The sequence below is a fragment of the Protomyctophum bolini genome (genome assembly GCF_963924005.1).
Source record: "Protomyctophum bolini genome assembly, chromosome: 12".
NCBI lineage: Eukaryota > Metazoa > Chordata > Actinopteri > Myctophiformes > Myctophidae > Protomyctophum > Protomyctophum bolini.
Genome location: NC_137873.1, coordinates 29,996,273 through 30,017,944, shown reverse-complemented (window position 1 = coordinate 30,017,944; position 21,672 = coordinate 29,996,273). Strand labels below are relative to the sequence as shown.

General features: G+C 44.4%; 1 protein-coding gene across 2 annotated transcripts in view; it reads left to right on the top strand.

Moving 5' to 3' along the window:
- Nucleotides 1-21,672, top strand: part of LOC308324985 (laminin subunit alpha-3-like) — a 79,075-nt gene that overhangs the window by 45,752 nt on the left and 11,651 nt on the right. For both annotated transcript variants that reach the window (XM_080777355.1, XM_080777356.1), the window contains exons 28-61: nucleotides 66-163; nucleotides 2,117-2,306; nucleotides 2,480-2,606; nucleotides 2,918-3,066; nucleotides 3,723-3,838; nucleotides 4,145-4,356; nucleotides 4,969-5,173; nucleotides 5,308-5,452; nucleotides 5,559-5,699; nucleotides 6,541-6,702; nucleotides 7,113-7,214; nucleotides 7,479-7,562; nucleotides 7,935-8,165; nucleotides 10,817-10,930; nucleotides 12,223-12,341; nucleotides 12,458-12,538; nucleotides 12,870-12,970; nucleotides 13,244-13,294; nucleotides 13,797-13,948; nucleotides 15,015-15,125; nucleotides 15,750-15,861; nucleotides 16,096-16,269; nucleotides 16,898-17,094; nucleotides 17,188-17,304; nucleotides 17,565-17,719; nucleotides 18,144-18,285; nucleotides 18,644-18,743; nucleotides 18,834-18,950; nucleotides 19,770-19,940; nucleotides 20,061-20,212; nucleotides 20,343-20,540; nucleotides 20,634-20,779; nucleotides 20,907-21,066; nucleotides 21,523-21,650. In XM_080777355.1, the coding sequence (XP_080633481.1) occupies nucleotides 66-163; nucleotides 2,117-2,306; nucleotides 2,480-2,606; nucleotides 2,918-3,066; nucleotides 3,723-3,838; nucleotides 4,145-4,356; nucleotides 4,969-5,173; nucleotides 5,308-5,452; nucleotides 5,559-5,699; nucleotides 6,541-6,702; nucleotides 7,113-7,214; nucleotides 7,479-7,562; nucleotides 7,935-8,165; nucleotides 10,817-10,930; nucleotides 12,223-12,341; nucleotides 12,458-12,538; nucleotides 12,870-12,970; nucleotides 13,244-13,294; nucleotides 13,797-13,948; nucleotides 15,015-15,125; nucleotides 15,750-15,861; nucleotides 16,096-16,269; nucleotides 16,898-17,094; nucleotides 17,188-17,304; nucleotides 17,565-17,719; nucleotides 18,144-18,285; nucleotides 18,644-18,743; nucleotides 18,834-18,950; nucleotides 19,770-19,940; nucleotides 20,061-20,212; nucleotides 20,343-20,540; nucleotides 20,634-20,779; nucleotides 20,907-21,066; nucleotides 21,523-21,650 (4,760 nt within the window). The remainder of the gene's footprint in view (nucleotides 1-65; nucleotides 164-2,116; nucleotides 2,307-2,479; nucleotides 2,607-2,917; nucleotides 3,067-3,722; nucleotides 3,839-4,144; nucleotides 4,357-4,968; nucleotides 5,174-5,307; nucleotides 5,453-5,558; nucleotides 5,700-6,540; nucleotides 6,703-7,112; nucleotides 7,215-7,478; nucleotides 7,563-7,934; nucleotides 8,166-10,816; nucleotides 10,931-12,222; nucleotides 12,342-12,457; nucleotides 12,539-12,869; nucleotides 12,971-13,243; nucleotides 13,295-13,796; nucleotides 13,949-15,014; nucleotides 15,126-15,749; nucleotides 15,862-16,095; nucleotides 16,270-16,897; nucleotides 17,095-17,187; nucleotides 17,305-17,564; nucleotides 17,720-18,143; nucleotides 18,286-18,643; nucleotides 18,744-18,833; nucleotides 18,951-19,769; nucleotides 19,941-20,060; nucleotides 20,213-20,342; nucleotides 20,541-20,633; nucleotides 20,780-20,906; nucleotides 21,067-21,522; nucleotides 21,651-21,672) is intronic.

Sequence of the window (21,672 nt, the reverse complement as noted above, 5' to 3'; positions counted from 1 at the left end):
GAAATTGAGAAATGACAGAATTTCCTTTTTTTTCTGCATTTCATATTTGTCATTTGTCTCTGTAGCATAAAGTCTTCGCAGTGCCTGCAGAGGAATTCTTCATGGAGTATGTGACCCCCAAGATACTGTGTGCCTCGGTCCATGGCCGCTTTACTGAAGACAGGTACAGTTAACTCAGTAATGGGGTATCACAGGGTAATAACAACAACAGGCATAGAGCAAACCTGTTTGTAAGACAACATACCTGTAGCCTGTTCCTTTGACCTCCTGCTGTGGAGAGACAAATACATCTGTTTTCCAGGTGTTATTCTGTGCATTCCTCTCACAGGGCAGGGTCACTCACCTGAGCGGGTCGGCCTTCCTTTTTTTGTTTTCTCTTTCAAAACAACACCCAGTGGCCAACCTAGAATTTCCAGCTGTACAATACATATATTTACAGACAATAATTTACAGTTTCAGTTTCCAGTCCTGTTATTTGACAGTAGCATTTCAATTATTCCCGCACACTCACTTTCCCTGAATCCATAAAATGAGTTATCCGGCTCTATCTTTTAGATTTAGAACATTAAAGCTGAAATCCAGCTTATTTGAATGAATGAAGTTATGGGTAGAGTGCAGTATGTTAAGGGTAGAGGGCAGGGTAGTATGTTAATACGATATAACTAACACATCTGCGGTGGCTGAAAGGGGTCTCCCTACTCTTCCATTGAGACATTTTGACCCTGGTGTTGGGTAGGACACGACACCTACTCATTGGCAAAGTCGACGTTATTTGAAGTAGATGGCATAGATCCACCCGGGCAGTTTTACATACCTCTCTGTCATGATGAGAGGGATACAACTACATAAAACTAGGCACCCTAGAGGTGTGCATAGTTGAGCTGTGTTTTCAGCACCCTCTTGTGGACAAATATGTGGACAGACAGAGTGACATACAGACAGACAAACAGGCTCATTAAAATGGTTTCACACTCACTGAACAACTAATGAAAACCTTAAAATAGAGTGCTTCCATTACAATCACAACTAAAAGCCTACTACTAAGCCCATATCTCTTCTATCAAGAAAGCAAACTTTCAAAATGGAAAAACAATCACTTTCAAGTCTCTTGCAATAATTGGATACGGTGCAGTGGCTTGCTGACAATATCACTAGTTCTTTGGCCTTCATTGTTCTGCTGTTTGAACTGAAAACCATGAAATGAGGTGCCAGGACTGCCTTGTGACAGATAGACTGAAGGACTAACAGATGAACACAAAACAAAAACATTCAAACAAATGGGAGTTCTGAGATATTTGGTCATGGGGCTTGAATCCAAAGTAATGTCATAATGAAAGAGAAAATATGCAAGAGGTGGAATAAAAAATAAAAAAATGAGGATGGGGGGAATTAATCCTGAAGGCAGAGGGGATTGCCAAAAGATCAGAGAGTTAACCTCTAAAACAGGAGCTTTCATACGAAGTGTGTGGAATGTGTAAATGTAAATGTGTGATCTCTGATGAAAGAGAATGTGATAGTCAGAGGATGTCAAGATTCAAAAGAGGATCACTGGAGATTAGCGCCATGTCATACTGTAAATTTCGACCTCTACGTGGGGATTGACCCCATGTCCAAATGGGTCCAATTGTTCCACTTCAGCACTGCTTGACCATCCCTTCAAGCACTCCACCCAGCTTTAAGCAATATTGTGATATCATGAGTATGTTTTTCTGCTTCAGATTATTTTTGATTAATGTTAAGGGGGGCCGATTTACTAAAACGTTTACACCCATATTTTGGGTGTTTAACGGAATTTTCCAAACTTCCCACGTTATAAGGAATTCTAATGATAGCAAGCTTTTGTCACATGTAAGTCTGCATCCGAGCAGACTTGAGAAAGAGCGGCCCTCCGCAAAATTCACAAACAAAAAATGATTACTGGATCAGACTACTAACTTGAGAAGTTTGGAAAATTCCTTTACATGGGTGTAAACAGTTTAGTGAATCACACCCGTTGTTTTTGTGATGTGTTTATTGTCTATTATGTACTGTGCTGTATCTAAAATTGCCTCTCAGAGGAAATTAAAGTTTCCTAAGTCCTTACAGTCTACATCTTTCTGCTCTTCTATCTCTTCAGTCAGCATTGTGTTCCAAGCCAGTTCACGAGGCCCGCCGCATCGTGGCTTTTGGACGCAGCTCGTGACGGACAGCCCTCCTCCCCCCGGGTCGTCACCCCTCAGCAGAGGGAGAGCGAGGAGTGGAGACGGAGGCGACAGCTCCCTCTCACTGAACCCCAGAGTGAAGGGGTCCTGCTTAAATCTCCCCAGGTATCACTGTTGTATTGTGCCCTCGTTGCCGACACTATTGACCCGTAGCTGTTTTAAGCTCGCTGTCTCGAGGGCTTGAGACAACATGTCCCCTCTGCGCCATTCCCATGCATTTCTTCAGTCTTACTCGATCTGCACTCATGCTCCCTTTCCTGTCCTCCCCTTTTCTCCAGACGGAGATCAGTTTCAACCCCAAAGTACCCCTCCCGGGCAGGTATGTGGTCGTGGTCCATTATCGGCAGCCAGAGCACATCTCCTTTCCCGTGGAAGTGCTGGTGGACACAGGGCGCACCTGGAATGGTGAGTTTGTGACACAGTCTCACACCTAATCTAGTCTAATTAAACGTAATGGAATCATACCGGCTCCCTTTGAGCATAATGGTTTTTCTCCTGGCAGTGGCTAGTGGGTCTAATGAGCATGTGATGTGGGCATAATTGTGGTCTTCTCAGTGAAGGGGTGATACCTTTTATAATAAGGTCAGATTAAGCCCCCTAGGATCATGACAAGATGATCAAAGATCTTGGACACCATTATAGCCTTAATAGCTCTCATTGTGTGACATTGTGTGAACTCACAGCGTCTTTTCTCTGCTTTTCTTCAACCTCCCCAGGCTCCATAAATGCCTCCTTCTGCCCCAGTGTCTCCGGCTGCAGGGCGGTGGTCATCGCCGAGCAGCGCATCGCCCTTGACCTTGAACGCCATTCCTGGCGAGAGCCCATCATCTCTGTCAAGATTCCGCCTGGAAAGACCCTCACCCTGGTCAGTCGCTTAAGTCCGTCACTAAGCCTGTCATGCTTACCGTTCTCAAGCAGTTGTCTGGGTCGCCCCAGGAACCAATGCAATGAATTTAATGTACCTTTTAAGCTGTACATGACACTTTTGGGCTGATGATTAGAGGCACAGTTCTTGAACCGAGGAGATTATTCTTGGAATGCCTTGTCGAGGTCGTTCAGGTCAACCGCCTGCCATGAGGAGGTACCATATTCTCTCCAGGGGGTTCTGCCATGTCCTAAAAAGCAACAACCCTAGAGCTGACTGTTTGGTACCTAGCTCCGCCATACAGTCTGCTTAGAAAACAGCAGATTTAAAAGCTCACAGCACGTCGCTATGTGATGCGCTGTGAGCTTTTAGATCGTCTATTTTTAGCACGAGACACCGTCATACAATGTAGTATAAATCAACCTTTAGAGCTCAGTTCTCAAACCATTTACGTCAGGAACAAACTGCTTACATAGATCCAAGGTCCAAGCAGAATAAAATAATGACTTAAAGTGGTAAATTCTGATTATCATTTTGTTTTTATATCATGGTTCACATAGGGTTTACATATCACTGATAAGCAATGAGGGTGTTATCAGATAGAGCACTGTTGTTGCTTTTCTTTATACATGTTGTTATGCTTTTTTCCGCTTTAGGATTACGTCTTGGTGGTTCGAGATAACAGTTACGCCCCAGATCTCCTGAAACCGAAACTGCTGGATAAGTCTGCAGATTTTATACAACACTGCAGAGGAGAGGGATTTTATATTGAGTAAGCAGTCAGTGCATACAGCATGTCATTAAGCTTCTTACTGCTGAAGCAATCATCTCCAGTAGAAAAAACGTAATATGCATTTTAGAATGTATGTGAATGTGTCTACTTAGTTAGTAGATTGTTTTAAACCTGGATTGCTTATGATGTAACTTCATTGTTATCAGATGTATGTGTTACCTGGCTTCCTTTTCAGAAGCACCAGTTAAGTGCATAAAAATAAACCATAATTGATGTCTTTGTTAATGGCGCCCTCTAGCGGCAATTATATGAATAAACCAACCTATTTTTCGATGTCTTCTTCAGCCCCAGAAACTCATCCCAGTTCTGCAGAGACTCTGCCCGCTCACTAGTAGCAGCTTACAATGGTGGAGCTCTGCCTTGTAACTGTGACCAGTCAGGCTCCACGGGGTCCATCTGCGATCCAAATGGAGGACAGTGTCCCTGCAGGCAGCATGTCATTGGTCGACAGTGCACAAAGTGTGGCACAGGCTACTATGGCTTTCCCTACTGCAGATGTGAGTGGACATTCACTCATCACCCCGACTCGTCACATTCAAATACAGCCACTTGGTCAAATACCTGAGGAGTCCCTTTCCAACATTGTGAATGTCCTCTTGTGTCATGTCTAGACGCCAGAGGATGTCAATACGTTTCTATAGAACTCCCTCAATGTCTGAAATACACGCCTCATGCATGGGCTGTCTGTGACAGCGGAATTTGTATCATGTTTGTAGAATCATTGAAAACAAGCAATGTCACCCTTAAAAACATTAATAAGAAGCTGGCTAGTGCCCTGTGAATCACGTCTGAGCGAGGCCTTAGCCAGCTGAGTGCCCCTGCCGAGAGCCAGCTTCTGCTAAGCGGTGTCCAGGTTGCATGCTGATAGGGTGGGAATAATTTATGATCATTCATCAACATGGTGCAAGAATCCTCAGCGCCAGCTGCAGATGCCAAAGGCACCTGACAAGATGGCAAAATGTGATGAGTTGGTCATGAGAATGCGTTGGACATTATTTCACACTAGCATATACATCCGTCCTCCCATACATATGTCATATTCACAACTGTTATGAAATGTATTGTATTCTAGTACTGAAACTGTATATAATCCGTTTCCCCTTCTGTAGCGTGTCAGTGTGGCCGTCGGTTGTGTGATGAGGTGACAGGCGAGTGCATTTGCCCTCCCCAGACCGTCAGGCCTTCCTGTGATGTGTGTGAGGCTCAGACGTTCAGCTACCACCCCTTGTTGGGCTGTGAGGACTGTGACTGCTCGCCCCTGGGCACCAAGACCAGTGCAGGTCAGGACTGTGACCGCGTCACGGGACAATGCACGTGAGTGGAATCTTCTAATAAAGATATAAAGTAAACCTCTTCCGGGTGCATTAACCAAACCAGATGGCAATATAATGCAAGTCTCAACTACATTACATACAGTACAAGTCAATATCTGTGTATTGTTCGTGCAGGTGCAAACCTCGGGTTGGGGGGCGGCAGTGTGATCGTTGTGCAGAAGGCTATTATGGCTTCCCAAACTGTGCACCGTGTGACTGTAACCAGGGTGGGGTCACGCTAGATGTATGCCATCCCGACACAGGGAAGTGTCTCTGCAAGGTCAGTGTGGTGTAAAGTACAACATTATGCCATTTTTAGCTTTGTTCCGTTTTGCCTCGCCTTGTGGCCCTCTTCTCCTCTTCTGACCTCCACGTTGTTGTTGCAGAGAAACGTTGTGGGTGACCGGTGTGATGCGTGCAGGGATGGCGCCTTCCATTTTGACCCGTCCAACCCCACTGGCTGCACCAGCTGCTTCTGTTTTGGAGCGACTGGCGAGTGTCAGAGCTCCAGCAAGCACAGGGGGAAGGTCAGTGTATATGTTTTAGAGGGGTGCTAGCCCCTCCTATGCCCAGCTTTGTGTTTCTGTGTGTATCCCATAGCGACGATTTGATTGGCTGAGGGCTTAAAAAAGTGAGGATAAACAACAGAAAAAGTAAGAATGCCAAAAGTGATTGGCCGGAATGTGATGATCTATGATGCCCCTCACTTCACACGAGTGTGATTTTTAATATAATTGCATGTCCATCAATGCCTTTTGAAATTGTAACCATGCAAAGATTACTGAATAATTGCAGTTGTGTAAATACAGTTTTTCATTTAATGTATTTTCATCATCATCATCATCATGATGACAGCCCATACATCCAAACAAGAAAAGTCCTATCTGATTGCATTAAACAACGTTAAACTCACTTCATCTCTATAAATCTCAAACGTTTACACAAAGCAGCTGTTCAGAAAAGCTATGTTAAATTAATCACTTTGATCTTACCTAGCATCCCTATTTTGGGCTTACTGTAGGTGAAAATGTTAATGACAGTGGCAGGGCAGATCTACAAGCTTACATTTCATAGAAATGCACTGGCTGTCAGTTTGTAGATCTGCTATCTTAGCTATTTGTAATATGATGACAAACTATACAGTAGGGTTGGTAAATAATGAGCGTTGCAGGTAGAGAAAACATCCATAGAGAGTGAGTGCAACATAACTGTTGACCATACACCAGTAAGTGTATCTGGAATCTGGATATGTTACCTGTGTGTAGTTTGTGGAGATGGCTCACTGTGGATATGTTCCCTGAGGGTAGTTTGTGGAGATGCGTGATGACTCACTCTGGATATAATGTCCCCTGTGTGTGGGTACTGTAGTTTGTGGAGATGCGTGGCTGGCGTCTGGAGAGAGCAGACCAGGAGGAAGTTCCCTCAGTCCTGAACCCAGCAAGTAACACAGTGGTGGCAGACATCCAGGAGCTGCCTGCTGTGGTACACATTCTCCACTGGGTGGCGCCATCTTCATACCTAGGAGACAGGGTGAGTAGATGGAGATGGAGACTGCTGGCAAGGTCAAGACAAGTCGGTTTGTGCTTGCAAGCGTGTATAAACAATTTTCGAATGTAACCATTTGTACATTTGTGCACTCTCAGACTTACATTAATAATGAAACTGTCAGGATGTAATAGACATTTTTAGAATCTGATCTCGGGTCAGAATGGGTTAAGGGCCCTGGTTCGCATCCTAGCCCCGGTCCCTGAGCTCCCATAGCTGCCCACTGCTCCTGATAGGATGGCTTTAAACGCAGGTACCACATTTCACTGTAGGCCTATACGCAAATATATATTGGCATATTCTGCAAAGAAGTACGGACCAAATTATTATAATTAACACACTGTAATCTGCATAGACAACTTTTCTTAATTCCTGTGGCTTCTACCTTTCCTCAGGTGTCATCTTACGGAGGCTTCCTGACGTACCAGATGAAGTCCTTTGGCATCCCCAGTGAAGGGATGACTCTGCTGAACACCAGGCCAGATGTTTTGCTTACTGTACGTAGGGTCACGATTCTACCTGTCATATCACTCTTTGTCAATGTCTTATGTTCCCTTTCTGAATAATGGCAAGAGTGACACTGGAAACTGACACTCGTAACTCCTCACACTGATGAAGGCTGGATAGATGAAATGTCTGTCTCTGTTATGTAGAAAATAAATAGAAATGTACTCTTGCCACTGTATACGATCCATTACATTTATTGTCCCTTTCTGAATAAGTGGTGTTCATCTGGACTTAATGTGTCTTAATGTCCTCAGGGCCAGGACATGACGTTGGTCCACCAGACTCCAGAACCCCCGTCTCCAGACAGGCTCTATCAGGGCAGGGTCCAACTTGTTGAGGTGGGTTTTCACATGGTTTTACTCTTATTTAAACGTATAATAAGTGTGTGAGAATATATAATTTTGTAAAGAGATACACCTGCCCCATACCTGTACTTGCTCTAAATATAAGTTCTTGAAGGGGAAAACATACACTCTACTACTGTCTTTACTCCCAGAAGACTATTTTACTTGTAGTCGCTTTCAGTAAGAGTCAGCTATTTGCCATTTCACACTAAAGTGAGAAAGAGCATTAATTTCATCAATGTTCCTACTTTATGTGTCTTATAAGTTGTATCTAATAAAATATAAATATTTTCCTTAGTTCTCAACAGAATTCCTAACACGAATTCCCGTATAATCCCCTCACTAAATCCTCCATTGTCCGTGCAGGGAAACTGGCGCCACGCTGGCACCAGCAGGCCCGTGTCCAGAGATGAGCTGGTGACGGTTCTAGCCGGTCTCGCGGGCCTGAGGATCCGGGCTCTGTACTTCACGCAGACCCAGCGCCTCGGTCTCGGTGACGTGGGCCTGGAGGAGGCTACTGACACCGGGGCGGGGAGCCCCGCGAGCACCGTGGAGAAATGTGCCTGCCCCGCGCGCTATTCTGGAGACTCCTGTCAGGTAGGGAGGCCAGAATCCATACCGCCCCAAACTAGGGTTGTCCCGATCCGATCCCGTGATCGGAAATCGGGAGCCGATCATGTCATTTTCACGTCAAAAAAGGTGATAGGGACATCCCTAGCCCAAACCCCTCACCCCACCCGCACCCACCCAGCCCTGCCAGCAATTCATACACTTGACCTGTTGTGTCTTTTTTTCATTCAAGAAAAAAATAACACAGCCATAATTTATAGTAGCTTGCAGCAAGCTAAACGATAAATACTGCAGTATTAAATAACATATGGAACTCCGGGCTGGCTCAGAGCTGGGCTATTTTAGCGTTCTTTAAAGCCACGCCCATTGTCTCTAAAGCCACACCCATTTGGCCTTGCAGGGTATATGAAGAAAGTAAACGGCCACATTGCTCTGTGTCTTCCTAGAGCAGCTCTAGCAAGCTGCTCTAAATAAAGGGACTGGGCCCGGGGCAATATTTGTGTAGATAGGATGCTACGTTTGCCTCGTGACCAATAACTCAGGCTTGAGATCAGATGTGAGATGTTGTTGCCCGTTCAGTCGTTGGTTGGAAGGGAAAGGTACAGATTGACCAAGTGCTTTTCTCCGAGAAGCCAGAACTTCACCTCAGACGGTACTTTGGGGTCGTCCCGGGTCCTGACATGCCCAAACAAAGCGCCACGCCCTGGGTGAATGAGGTCAACTGTAAGAGTAAGAATTCATCAGCTGGAATGTACTGGAAAATACATGCCCCCGTTGCCCCGAGAGCCGCACAGACAAACTGCATAGCCTCAGGGTGGGATAGGAAACACAATCACGCAGACATAATGTTAGTGATTATAAAGCCTTAATCGCTGTGTCATGGTTTTTCCGCCCATTAAAAAAAGAGTTGTAATCCACAAATTCACAATGTGTGATGTCTCTTTCTCAGATATTGGTGGGTCTTAATATCATATAATAATCATCATATCCAATTAAGATGGATAATTCCAACAAAAAAATCCCACAGAATCCACTTGAAAGTCAGGTGTAAATGTGAGCGCAATTTTCTCAGTGGGTGTCTTGTGTTGAGGAAGCCTGATTTTGTTCCCAGATATTCTTGCACCAACTGCAGCAACTGCTGGTCTGGAAAACGTACAACCTGTCTGAAGTGATTGTTTTGTTGGTTTTCTATTGTGTGATTGCACTCTAAGCACCGTTGCCACAGCAGAGGGTCTGTCTACCTGTGTTTATACAGTACGAGCCATCTTTTTATAGGGTGTTTCTGAGAGGAAATGAGAATATGTACCCTGAGGGAACACCTTGCCACATAGGGTGTGGCAGTGTTTCCCCACAGCCCCGATGTGTTTATGTGTGTAGCGGTATAGCTGCCACTCCCAAAACGACGTCTCCATTATGTTTGACTTGTGTGATTCAGAGATCTGTGTCTGTACTATCTAGAGATGTCTGACTTTTCTTTCAATCACACCAACATGCTCACACAAATACCCAAGCTAAACCACCATGGTAAATGTGTTTTGCTACAAGCAGAGGTTTACTCACAGTTGCTCCCATGATACTCTTGTGAAATGATTTATGAATGTTGTTTCACTATTCAAAAGTAGAAACAATTTTGTTCTTGTCTTTCATCCCTGTGTGTTGTGCGCACGTTGTGCGTGTGTGTGCCTATCCCAAAGCTGACTCAGGTGGGTGAGTAGTAGTGATTGGGGCGTGTCATCTCCGCGTGTGCTTATGGCTGTGTGTTTAAGAGGCTGAGACAGTGAAGAGCGGGGAGTTATTTCACACACAGACTAAATGATAGGAATGCCAGATACACGCGTGGATAGAAGGTGGCAGAGAAGGGCTCTGCTACAGACCCTGCTATGGGGGACTTTGCTCGGACTATGCTCTGCTGGCCCGAGGCCCGTTCAGAGAGGGGAGAGAACCCGCTACCCTCGGCAACATGACAGATGGACACAGGGGCTACGATACCCTTCACCTCATGGCCACGGAGCTCAGCACGTACAGTACCCGTCCGTAAATGACGCGGGTACTCAGAGGGTACAGTACCCCTCGGTACATGACAGAGGGCAGACCGTTAAGTACCCGTCTATTAAGGACATTGATGGCAGTTCTCAGATCCAGGTAAAATGCACAGATGGATGGATGGGATACCTGGGTTTGTGGATTATAGTTTTTAAGGGTAACATCAGGACTGCTGTCTTTGAGAGATCAGTGCTGCATGTTTGGGGACTCCAGTTTTTAATCCATTTAATGACACTGCATTCAGGTCAAGTTATTTTGTATTTGAGCTGTGAATTCAGAATTGCACACTTGGTGACACACCCTTTTTAAGTACTGTTTAGGTCTGTCTATTTCAATAGTTATTTTCTGTCACAATCTTAAAGCAAAAAATATACAATAATCCTATGTGTAATTAAAGTGTATTTGGATCTCTAATCTCAAGTGTGCACTGATAAATGGTATCTTTGTGATGTATATTATTGTACATAATTATTATTGTGGTATCCCATAATACCATTTACTAAGTCTGTAAGATGGACATAAATCCCCTAGCTTCTAACTTGACTAGGAGGGGAAAGGGAAAAGCTTTTAAACAAGTCTGTATTCATGATTGTTTTGACGGTGACGATAGTATTGTTGCATTCCTGTGTTTACAGAAATGTGCTCCTGGTTACTACCGAGATGGCAGTGGGCCCTTCCTCGGGCGCTGTATTCGCTGTGACTGTAATGGCCGTGCTGATGAGTGTGATGAAAGGACAGGGAAGTGCCTGGTAAGGGACCAGTCTCTTTCACTTTTTAGTTGCGAACAAGCGGTTATAGCCACTGTCCGTGTCTCGTTTTACAGTATAAAATCATTGATTTGAAATGCAACACGTAATTCTTTAATCTTCACTAGTCTTCCTGGGGTCCACACAAAATGTATACCATAAAAATAGACAATAGAATTGTGCTATATATATTGTGCAGAAAAATAAGCCCCTCTGCATATAAAACAGAGACAACAATAGCCAATACAGAGTGTTCACAAAATACGTAATGTTTCAACATGGAAATAAATCATTAAAAGACATTTGTATTTGACATTAAAAATAAGTTTATCTAAGTACGTACATCCTAACTTTCTCATGCAACCGCTAGGCAAACAAAGAGCTGGTCTTAGCTTATCACAAATGATGTACAGTACTTGCTCATTTGATATATTACTTACTCACCTATACTCACTCACTAACTGATTCACTGTATCACTCACTCATTGCCTCACTCACTCACCTGAACTCCACCTGGTCTGATCTACTGAAAGGCAGAGTGAAATCGCTAATAATTTGGTGACCACAGTTTGACACGCCTCAGTGATTGATTCAGGACATCAGCTTAGTCAGAGTCTAGACTGCTCTCCTCTGGGGCATTTATGTGGGCCACTGATGATGGGCACCCCACCCTACCGTATTATCTAGTGACCACATGTTGGCACAATACTGTGGCACCCTGGGGAAGCACATTAAGGATCGCTGACTTGTTCTGATTTGGCCTTACAGGACCCCTCCATTCACTTTGATTTTTATATAACTTTTCATGTCACATTCTTCATGGATGGAAGGATGGATATGAAACCCTATATCTAAAAGCCCAACATTCTCTCCACTCTTGTGCAAAACACTCAAGATCAGGCCTGTGTCTGTCTGTGTTGTACATCTGGGCACCCACAGCCACCTAGACACGCACTGCTGAACACCACTCTCCTTTGAGAGCATGGAAAGTACCCTTTGTGATGAAATGGCAGTGAAATGTTTGGCATTTTCTTGCGTCCAAACGTTCCCCTTCTTACAGTAAATGGGAGCAGGCTTTCTCGACTGTGACCAACCCTGGTTATCCCACTTGTGTCAAATATGTCAAATGGCAAAAAATTACCTGATCTACAAGCTCTCAACGCATCACTACATGATGTGTTGAGAGCTTGCAGATTTTGCACATCTCTTCTCATCTCCGTCACTGTAGCGTACAAGGCTCACTTGTGGTAAAGTGGTTTGATGAAAGAATATATTTGTCTTTGTGTCTTTGTCAGAACTGTCAATATGACACGGCCGGGGACAGATGTGAACGTTGCGAGGAAGGTTACTATGGCAACCCTGCTCAGAGGACGTGCCGTATTTGCCCGTGCCCATTCCGTGTGCCAACTAACAGGTGGGTGTGAGACAGTATACCACTCGTCACGCGTATGTGCATGCACATACACACACACACTCGCACACAGAGTATGGTCCCATGAATAAAGCGTATGTGTCCCTGTTCCTCTCTAGCTTTGCAGAAGGCTGCACAGAGGTGTCCGGGGCGTTCCAGTGCGTCTGCCGAAAAGGATACACCGGAGAGAGGTGTGAGAGGTGAGTGGTCGTCATGGATGGACTGTTTGGATCAGTTGTTCTCAAAGTGTTGTTCAGGGACCGTCAGGGTTCCTTGAGGGGATTTCCAAATGGACCCTTACAGTTCTGTAACTCTGAGAGAGTACAAGTTGATCCATTTGGTTCCATTTGAACACTCTCTGAGTTATGGGGTTCTGAAAGAAAAGACTCAATGGTCTAGATTAGATCATTGAGTTTTATCAAAAACAACCATTATTAACCATTATGTGCAAAATGTTATGTTTGAATTATTAATTACCAGCCAGATCTTGCTTGTTTTCATCCACATCTTACCTGTTTCTTACCCACACAGGTGTGCTCCCGGTTTCCATGGTGATCCACTAACTGATGGAGGAAGCTGTCAGCCCTGTGATTGTAATGGCAATGGGAACAACTGTGACTCAAGGACTGGAGGTGAGTTTAGAGATGCTTGTGTAATAATATAATAATTAGATGTAATAGAATAGAATTATTATTTCCTTTCTACTGTGTTTTGTTCATTTCACTTTAAGGCTCTGTAGTCTGTATACCATTCTGGTCAGTCAGTCAGTCATTTGGGTGCTGCTATTGTTGGCACTAGCCAGGGCCATGGGTCCTTGAGGGGTTCCATGGGGGTCCCCACTCCCCCAAGCTACATTTGTTAATTCGCTAATTTTCTGAATTATTTATTGCAATCTCTCTCTGTAGTGTGTAAGAACACAGAGCCAGGAGATACAAATACAGATGGATCATGCAAAGGTGAGAGAATGTCTAATGTTGTTATTTATTATTATGAAAAACCGTATGGATATTTATATACACACACACACGCGCACACACACACACACACACACACACACACACACACACACACACACACACACACACACACACACACACACACACACACCCCTTTAAACATTATACAATAAGATGCTGTTTAAAACAATATCATAAGCATAAGACAAGGAGTTAATTAATTTTGATTAGGACGGAGTGTGTTGAGGTAGGCCCTACCTAGGGCAGAGTTTCATCCTGTTTCTATTGGTGCTTATTACCAGACTCCTGCGGTTTGAATGAAGTAGATGTTTAGCGTAGCCAAGGTATATCTTCTCTACTACAAAGGTTTTGTGTGGCCCCAGCATAATTTGTCAAGCTCGTGGTGAATGAATTATTACTCTGTTATACTGTAGTTATATGTATACACACAGTCTGTGTGGTATGAGCGAGTGTCAATCAAATGCTGTTTATGCTGTTTCAGAGTGCGATAGCTGTGCCCAGACTTTACTGAGTGATCTGGAGAAGCTGGATGCCGAACTGGACAAAATCAAGGCTCAGCTTGACAATGCCACAGCCAGTGCAACCTCCCAGGACAGGCTGAAGAAGCTGGAAAAGGCCATTGCAGACACCAAGGTACAGTCATTTACTAAAGAGACGGTGACATCGGCAGAGAGCACTGACAAATGTCAGAAAATTAAGATTAAATGTGTCCAAATTTGACTGAAGGACTGCCATTGGATTTCTTTGAATTTTCGTTTTTTTCATTTTTCAAATTGACATATTGGTTGTTCAGTTTGACCCACCAGTTTTGGAGATATGGCTTATAGAGTAATGTCTTGCAGAAAACAGCGAGTTGAGAAAACAGGCTTGAAAGGTTCACTTCTGTGGTCTCTAACATAACACATGGGGCTGTATTTTGCGTGTCTTAAGTACCAGGTCTTATTACCTAACTTGACTAAACTAAAGACCTGGAGGCGTGATCAATGCTCTTTGGACACTCAGAATAGCCAAATGGCATTGATCACGCCTCCAGGTCTTTAGTTTTCTCAAGTTAGGTAATAAGACCTGGTATTTAAGACATGCAAAATACAGCCCCTAGCTACATGTTTAAGCATTTACATTTACATTTACATGTCGATTTCAGCTCTGACACGTATTTCAGACATACTCTAGTATGTGAAGAGTCTCCCTGTGCTATTAACTCATTTTGGAAAAAGATTTGACTGAGAGCCGCGATGGCAGGCTCTCAGTCAAATCTGGTCACAAATGACGTTGGCAATCATGTTCTTCTCATTAACTTGCTCTGATGCACAATAATGTGTTTTCTAATGTGTTATCTTCTTCTCACATAAACACACAAACACTCACCCGGTGCGGCAGAAGCAGGGTGTGTTTCTCCAAACATTCCAGAGTTCCGCTGATAAGCGATCTCGGTGCATTCTGTCCCCGCGGGCGGCCTTGTGTGTCAACCACAGTCTGTGGTGTTGGCACAGGTTAGAAATGGCGTCATCGATGGTTAAGATTATTACTTGCGGCAAGTTGCGGGTGGTTCTTTCGCCCAGGGATTTCAGTCTCTTCATCATTTAACTGAAGTATTTAAATGTATTTACTATTTACATACAGCACACAAGTATGTAACTAATTAGTCTCACCGACACTGTACAGCAATATGACATTTGCTTTTCTTCCTGTTTTTCAGATATTGGTCAACAAGTTCCACTCCACCATCAACAACCAGAAGCCCAAGGTTCGTCAGCTGGAGGAAGATGTGCTCACACTCAAAGATGACATCAATCACCTTAAAGACAAGGTAGGCTACTGGGGCTTCCTATACCGACTGCTCATTGGCTGGATCACATCAGTAGGTCCAGAGTCAGACCTATAAACAATGACCGAGTCCATGAGTCCAGGCTAATGCATCCTAATAACCGACCTTTTCTTATCATTTGACGCTGGGGGTGGTGTTACGGTATGGTCGAGTACATTTCCCTTCCAGTCAGCATGGATGATCTATTAAACTGGCACAGCCAAACCTCTATGTAGATAGTACTGTACCCTGAACATCACCAGCTGAGTGTTGCCACTTCAAACGAAAAAACATCGCACACAGTCCACCGCTCCCGAACTACTCTGCCGGGACTGGGAGGTCTGGCACGTGGAAGGACTAGGCTCTGTGGGTTGACTCCTGTCCGGGCCCCTCCTATGTCTCATCAGGCTCAGGACCTGTGCGTTGCACCAGACTCCCAGCACCAGACACTTCATTCAGGAGTGGCGGATTCTTGAGCTTCCAGAATCCATCATTTCAAATGAAAAGATCTCCATACACGTTCCAGCCATATACAGTTCTAGGTGTTGACCTTGTCTTGTTCTGTATTAATCATGCGATAACAGTGTGAAAAGGCGTGTGACGTTTACCAATAAACTTTCCTTTTAGGCCAACCAAAAGGCTGCTGATGCAAAGAAGGCTGTGGCAGATGCGGACAAAACACACCAGAGAGCGAAGGCTTTGGACTCTGAAGTCAACAACATGCTCAGAAAAATCCAGGGTAATGGAGAATCTTATAATTTTAGTAGTGTTACCACTGATTACTTATTGCTGTGTTTGCTTCCACTGCTCTTACCCTTGTTTTTTCCCTCCTTATTCTCACATATTGATTTGTCATTATGTATTAGTTTTATCTGTTTTTATGGCTTTCCATTATTGGCTAACACATGTATGCTGTTTCTTTTGCAATTGCCGATCTATCAAACTAAGACAAACTATTTCTGTGTGTGAGCAGCCCTGTTGGACCAACTGAAGGAGGCAGGCACCAGTGCCAGTGGTGACAGCCAGCTCAATGAAGACCTAGCTAAGATGCTGGAGGAGGCTCAGCGCATGGTGAAGGAGATGGAGAGACGGAACTTCAACCCGCAGAGGATCGCAGCTGAGAAAGAAAGAGACGAAGCCAAGAAACGTAAGACAATGCTGCCACAGTCAGATTTCACCGAAGCTTGCTGCTTTCGCCTTGATTAGATCAGTGTCAGTAAGCAGATTTGGTCGGTTGAGCTCAAACGAGAGCTGGGGTGTCACAAGAGTTAGTGTCAAAGTAGCCTGGAACTCACCTATGCTTTTTATGGCATAGGCACTATTAGGCAGCTCCCGGCAGGATCTATGCGCGACATGAGACTAATTAATTAGAACGACTGAGAGAGAGAGAGGAGTGTGTGTGTGTGTGTGTGTGTGTCTGTGTACATGTGTGCGTGTGTGTGTCAATTTAACAAAGGTGCAGACAATCAGAAATCAGCAGAAATAAAAACGTCTGGGTTTCCGAGGCTAGTGTCAAAGTGTCTTTGAGCAAGATTCTGAACCCCTAATTGCTCCCCGATGTGCAGGTTGGTGCCACTGCCTTGCATGGTTTCCTCCGCCATCGGTGTATGAATGGGTGAATTCTGGCTATATAAATGCACCACTTACCATTTACAAGGTTCACAGGTTCTCGAAATAGCGCTCGCTAACATACAAAACACCTCATAGTAGAAATGAATGTTACTCTGTGGGTAAACCTTAATTCTGTTCTGTTCTGTTCTGTTCTGTTCCTCCAGTTCTAGAGCACATCAAAGCCGACGTGAGAAAGCAGTGTGACCAGAATGAAGCATCTGCGAAGAAGCTCCGGGGCCTGATAAAGAACTATGAGGCCAAGCTTAAGGACTTGGAGGAGGCTTTGAAAGTGGCTGGAAACACAGTCAAGAAAGCCAACACCCAGAATGGACTCAATGCACAGGAACTGGAGGAGCTATTGGTAATGACACATAACACACACACTTTATCAATAGAATAGAATATTATATACACTAGTGTAATATAATATTTTGCTATATTATGCTCTTTTCAGAAACGCATCACAGCCTTGAAGAAGGAACGCAATACAGTCAAGGATCAAATTGCCATTGCCGAAAACGAGCTGCAGAATACAAAGGATCTGCTGAAAAGGCTGGCCGACAGTCAAAAGGTACAGATGACAAATTGAACCTGCAACGAATTGTCTTATTTCTTAGTATAAGGCAATGAATACCTAGAGAGTGTTTGTGCAGCGTGGTGAAACAGCTTTGCCTCTTACTCCACACTCCACACAAATCAGCCATCAGGTCCGAACACGCCGTCAATGCAGATAATCATCAATGTCTACGCTCCATATCCTGTGAAGAGATGAGGATGGAATTCCCCCAGTCTATAGCGCAACAGAGATTCACCTGTGCTTCTTTTCTGCAGGAATATGAGCAGCTGGCTGCACAACTGGACGGCGCCAAGACTGACCTGACCAAGAAGGTCAACGAGATCTCCAAGGCGGCGGCCAAGGAGGACATTGTGAGGAGAGCAGAGGACCATGCTAGGAACCTTACCAAGCTGGCCAAGGAGCTCCAGGAGTAGGTTTACCATGCATACACTGTGTTTTAGGACCTCCAGGAGTAGGTTTACCATGCATACACTGTGTTTTAGGACCTCCAGGAGTAGGTTTACCATGCATACACTGTGTTTTAGGACCTCCAGGAGTAGGTTTACCATGCATACACTGTGTTTTAGGACCTCCAGGAGTTTTGTACAGTATGATTGTGATCGAGTGATAGATTGGTGGTATTCAGGGAAATATATAGTCTCTTGTTTCCCATGACTTTGGTTCATTTGCAGGTTTAGTAGCACTTAATAACTGAGGATTATAATAGGAGCCAAAGATTTACCTAGAAAGCAAAGCTTTCGGAGTAGACAAGTTTGCCCCATTTTTCCACGTTGCGTATTGACATCTCAGTCAGATTCATGTGTTTACCTGCATCCTTTGTCCTGTCCCAACAGTGCCGTGAGGGACTCCAGTGGTGGTTCGGATGTGCGTGACGCCATGGATGCTATCAACGCCTACAAGAACATCACTGATGCCATCAATGCTGCTGAGGCGGCGGCCAATGAGGCCAAACATGCAGCCGACAAGGCCCTGAATGTAAGTTTCTCGACTACACACACAAACAAACAAAACAAAACACAGATAGTGGGCATTTCAGTGTGATAGATTGTCAGCTTGTAAATCTGCTATTATTTTATATTGTTTAAAAAATAAATAGGGATGCATTACATTTTTTAATTGTTTTCAACCATAAATATCCAACATATCAGAAGGGAAAGGGAAATTAATGTATTTAATTTAGTCTGTCCTGAAGGGCGATATAACGCATATCCCCACTGGCGATAAAAATGAATGAATAACCAGAGTGGTGAAAGCAGATGCATATAAATTCACCTCCCCATCCTCTCCAGCAAATCCTGAGTAAGAGCTTTACAAATGCTTTCCCCCCTTTTAGGACGTTAAGAAAGAGGACCTTGTGAAAAGAGCTCGAGAGCTTAAAGACAGCGGCAACGACCTGCTGAAGGAAGGAAAGGCGGCGAAGACGGCCCTTCAGGGTATTCAGCCACGTCACTATAGTTTCCAGTCAGTCTACTGTATATCAAACCTGGATAGCTCAGTTACTAACTCTAGCTTTGCCTCAACAGATGCTGCTGATGACCTCGGTGACCAAAAGAGACGTCTGCATAACGCGGAGAAGAAGAAGAAAGCCCTGGAGAAGGACCTTCTTAAAGCACAGACAGAATTAAATAACATCAAAAGAGGTACGGCGTGGCTTACCTACTTAACCACTAAAGCCATACTTAACTACTTAACCACTAAAGCCATACTTTTTATACGTGTTGTGAGCCGAGAATAGAGGGTATGCGCGTGACATCATCATCAAACCCGGAAGTTTTGCAGGAATGCCTACTGAGTGGCAAAAAACGACATTCTGGCCTTGACAGCCCATGCATCCAAGCAGAAAAGTCCTATCTGATTGCATTAAACAACGTTAAACAATGTTAAACTCACTTTGCATGTTGCTTTGCCACTCGATGTGCCATTCACTTTAAGCATGCGCATACCCTCTATAGCTGATTTACAAGCTCACAACCTTAGAGTAGAGACGGTACCGGATTTATCCTCCCATCCCAAGTTGCTCAAAAGTGCATGAGGCGATTTCACTCCTCCTTCCGGGTAGGAACAGAGTGCATTCTGGGATGGATTGGGCCAAATCGTGAACGCGCTGGCCGTTGGCTATCATTGCACGCGTTCACGTCAGAGACAGCGTTCACGTGTCATCATGAACGTGCGCAATGATCAAGTCAACGGACCAGCCTTGGCCCCAAGCTGCAATACCAAATTCGGCCACAATGTCCATTTCGCCTCAGGGTTTCCTCCGGGTGCCGTCTCTATTAATATATACTCTAAGCTCACAATGTGTGACGAAGCTTTTTCAATCTTTGAATGTTTTCCCTGTAATGACGCCCAACCCCAAAATAGGGACGCCAGGTTGAAAGTGGTAAGTGTTTGGATGAGTGAGCAAGGTCCAGCACTGCAGCTCACTATGCGTCTCTTCTTTTCCTGTCTCTGACAACCAGATGACATCGCTGACGTGATTGCTGAAGCCAAGAGGAAGGCATCTTCAGCCAACGACACAGCCAGCAAAACCATGGACGAACTGAAGGGCATCCGAGATGAACTCGATAAGATCAACATCAGTCCCCCGGACTCCAACCTCAGCAGTGTTATGGACGACGTGGACCAGTCAGGTGAGGGCAATGAGGAGAAGATGGCACCTATACATAAAATATGTCTCCCCTACTCTGGGGCTCATTTCTCTGCCTCACTTTCTTTTGACTTTCTTTCTTCCTCTCGTTCTCTCTTTGCAGTGAAGAACCTGTTGAACACCATCCCATCGCTGGAAAAGAAGATCTCAGAGGTGGAGAACCTCAGCTCTGAGCTCTCGCCTATCAGCAACATATCAGAGAGCATCCAGAAGATCAAAGAGCTCATTGAACAAGCCCGCGACGCAGCCAACAGGGTAAAGGAAGTGAACATTGTTCATGAATCCCTTTGGAGCCATTTATAGCTTCCATGCCATAAACCTTGAACCCAGCACGGACTGACAGAATCTTCATTTACCACTCATCTTGTCCATTTCTTCTCTCCAGATTGTGGTCCCCATGAAATTCGCGGGTGACGGCCACGTGCAGCTGCGCCCCCCGAGGGATTTGGATGATCTGAAGGCCTACACGTCCATGTCTCTGTCCCTGCAGAGAGTCGCGCCCCCCAGTAGGGGAGACGGACGCAGACGCAGACAGACCTCCAACAAGGGAGACATGTTTGTGCTCTACCTCGGCAATAAAGACGTGAGTGAACGCACTGTTCCAAAATAAATACCTGACTTTCACATATGTTCATACATGCAATTAAGCTAAAATGTACTTCTTTATCTGTTCCAGTCGTCCAAAGACTACATAGGTATGGCTCTGAGGAATAATGTGCTGTACTGTGTGTACAAATTAAACGGAGTGGAGACTGAGATCAAATCAGGCGAAACCACCCCCTCTACAACTATACCTGTCTTTGACAAAGTGGATCTGAACAGGTAAATCTGTTCAACTGTTCAACAGATTCTGTCATTTAAATAAATATCTAAATAGAAGTACTTAGCTTTAATAGCTTTGGATATAACTTGGGTATTTAGTGACATACGATGTGTGTATATTATTTAGGATTTACCAGGACGCAAAACTGATCCTCACCAAGGCCTTCACAAGCGAACCCGAAACCCCACAGACGGCCAGCAAACAGGGACAGGAGACCAAGAACCTTTTGGATCTCAAGTCCAGTGAGCTTGTCTTCTACATCGGAGGCTACCCTGCTGACTTCACTGTAAGCTCATACACTATAACACAGTAGCAAAACATACTATAGGCAAATAGGTAAAAGCACCTCATAGGGGAAAGAGAAGCAGAAATATTAAAGGCAAATATTTGTCCAGATCAGATAAACACAAACAAAAAAGGGTCTTGTATTGTAATATTTAATACAAGACCCAAAACATGTCATCTCAAAAGAAGCAAAAGCAACACACCATTTGAGTCTAGGGAATAAATAATAAGAGTTGGACTGCTACATGTTAATAGAACACATTGTGTCTTAACACAGTTTAACTACAAAACCTATAAAGTGACGATGAAGTAAAATAATGAAATCATAAAAGAATGTGACAGAATATGTATTTGTGTGTGAGTGTGCGCGTCTGCATGCGTATGTGTGGACACAATGACCTTAGTCAGAGAACCTTGCAATTAAAATGTATGTTTTGCATCTTGTGTTTTTCCTCAGCCACCAGAATCACTCAAATTTCCAAATTATACTGGTTGCATCGAGCTGTTTCGCTTCAACGACCACTCCGCTAGTCTCTACAACTTCCACAAAGCTGTCAACGTCAACCCGGAGATTCCATGCAAGAGGTACGCTCCAATGAATGGTGTT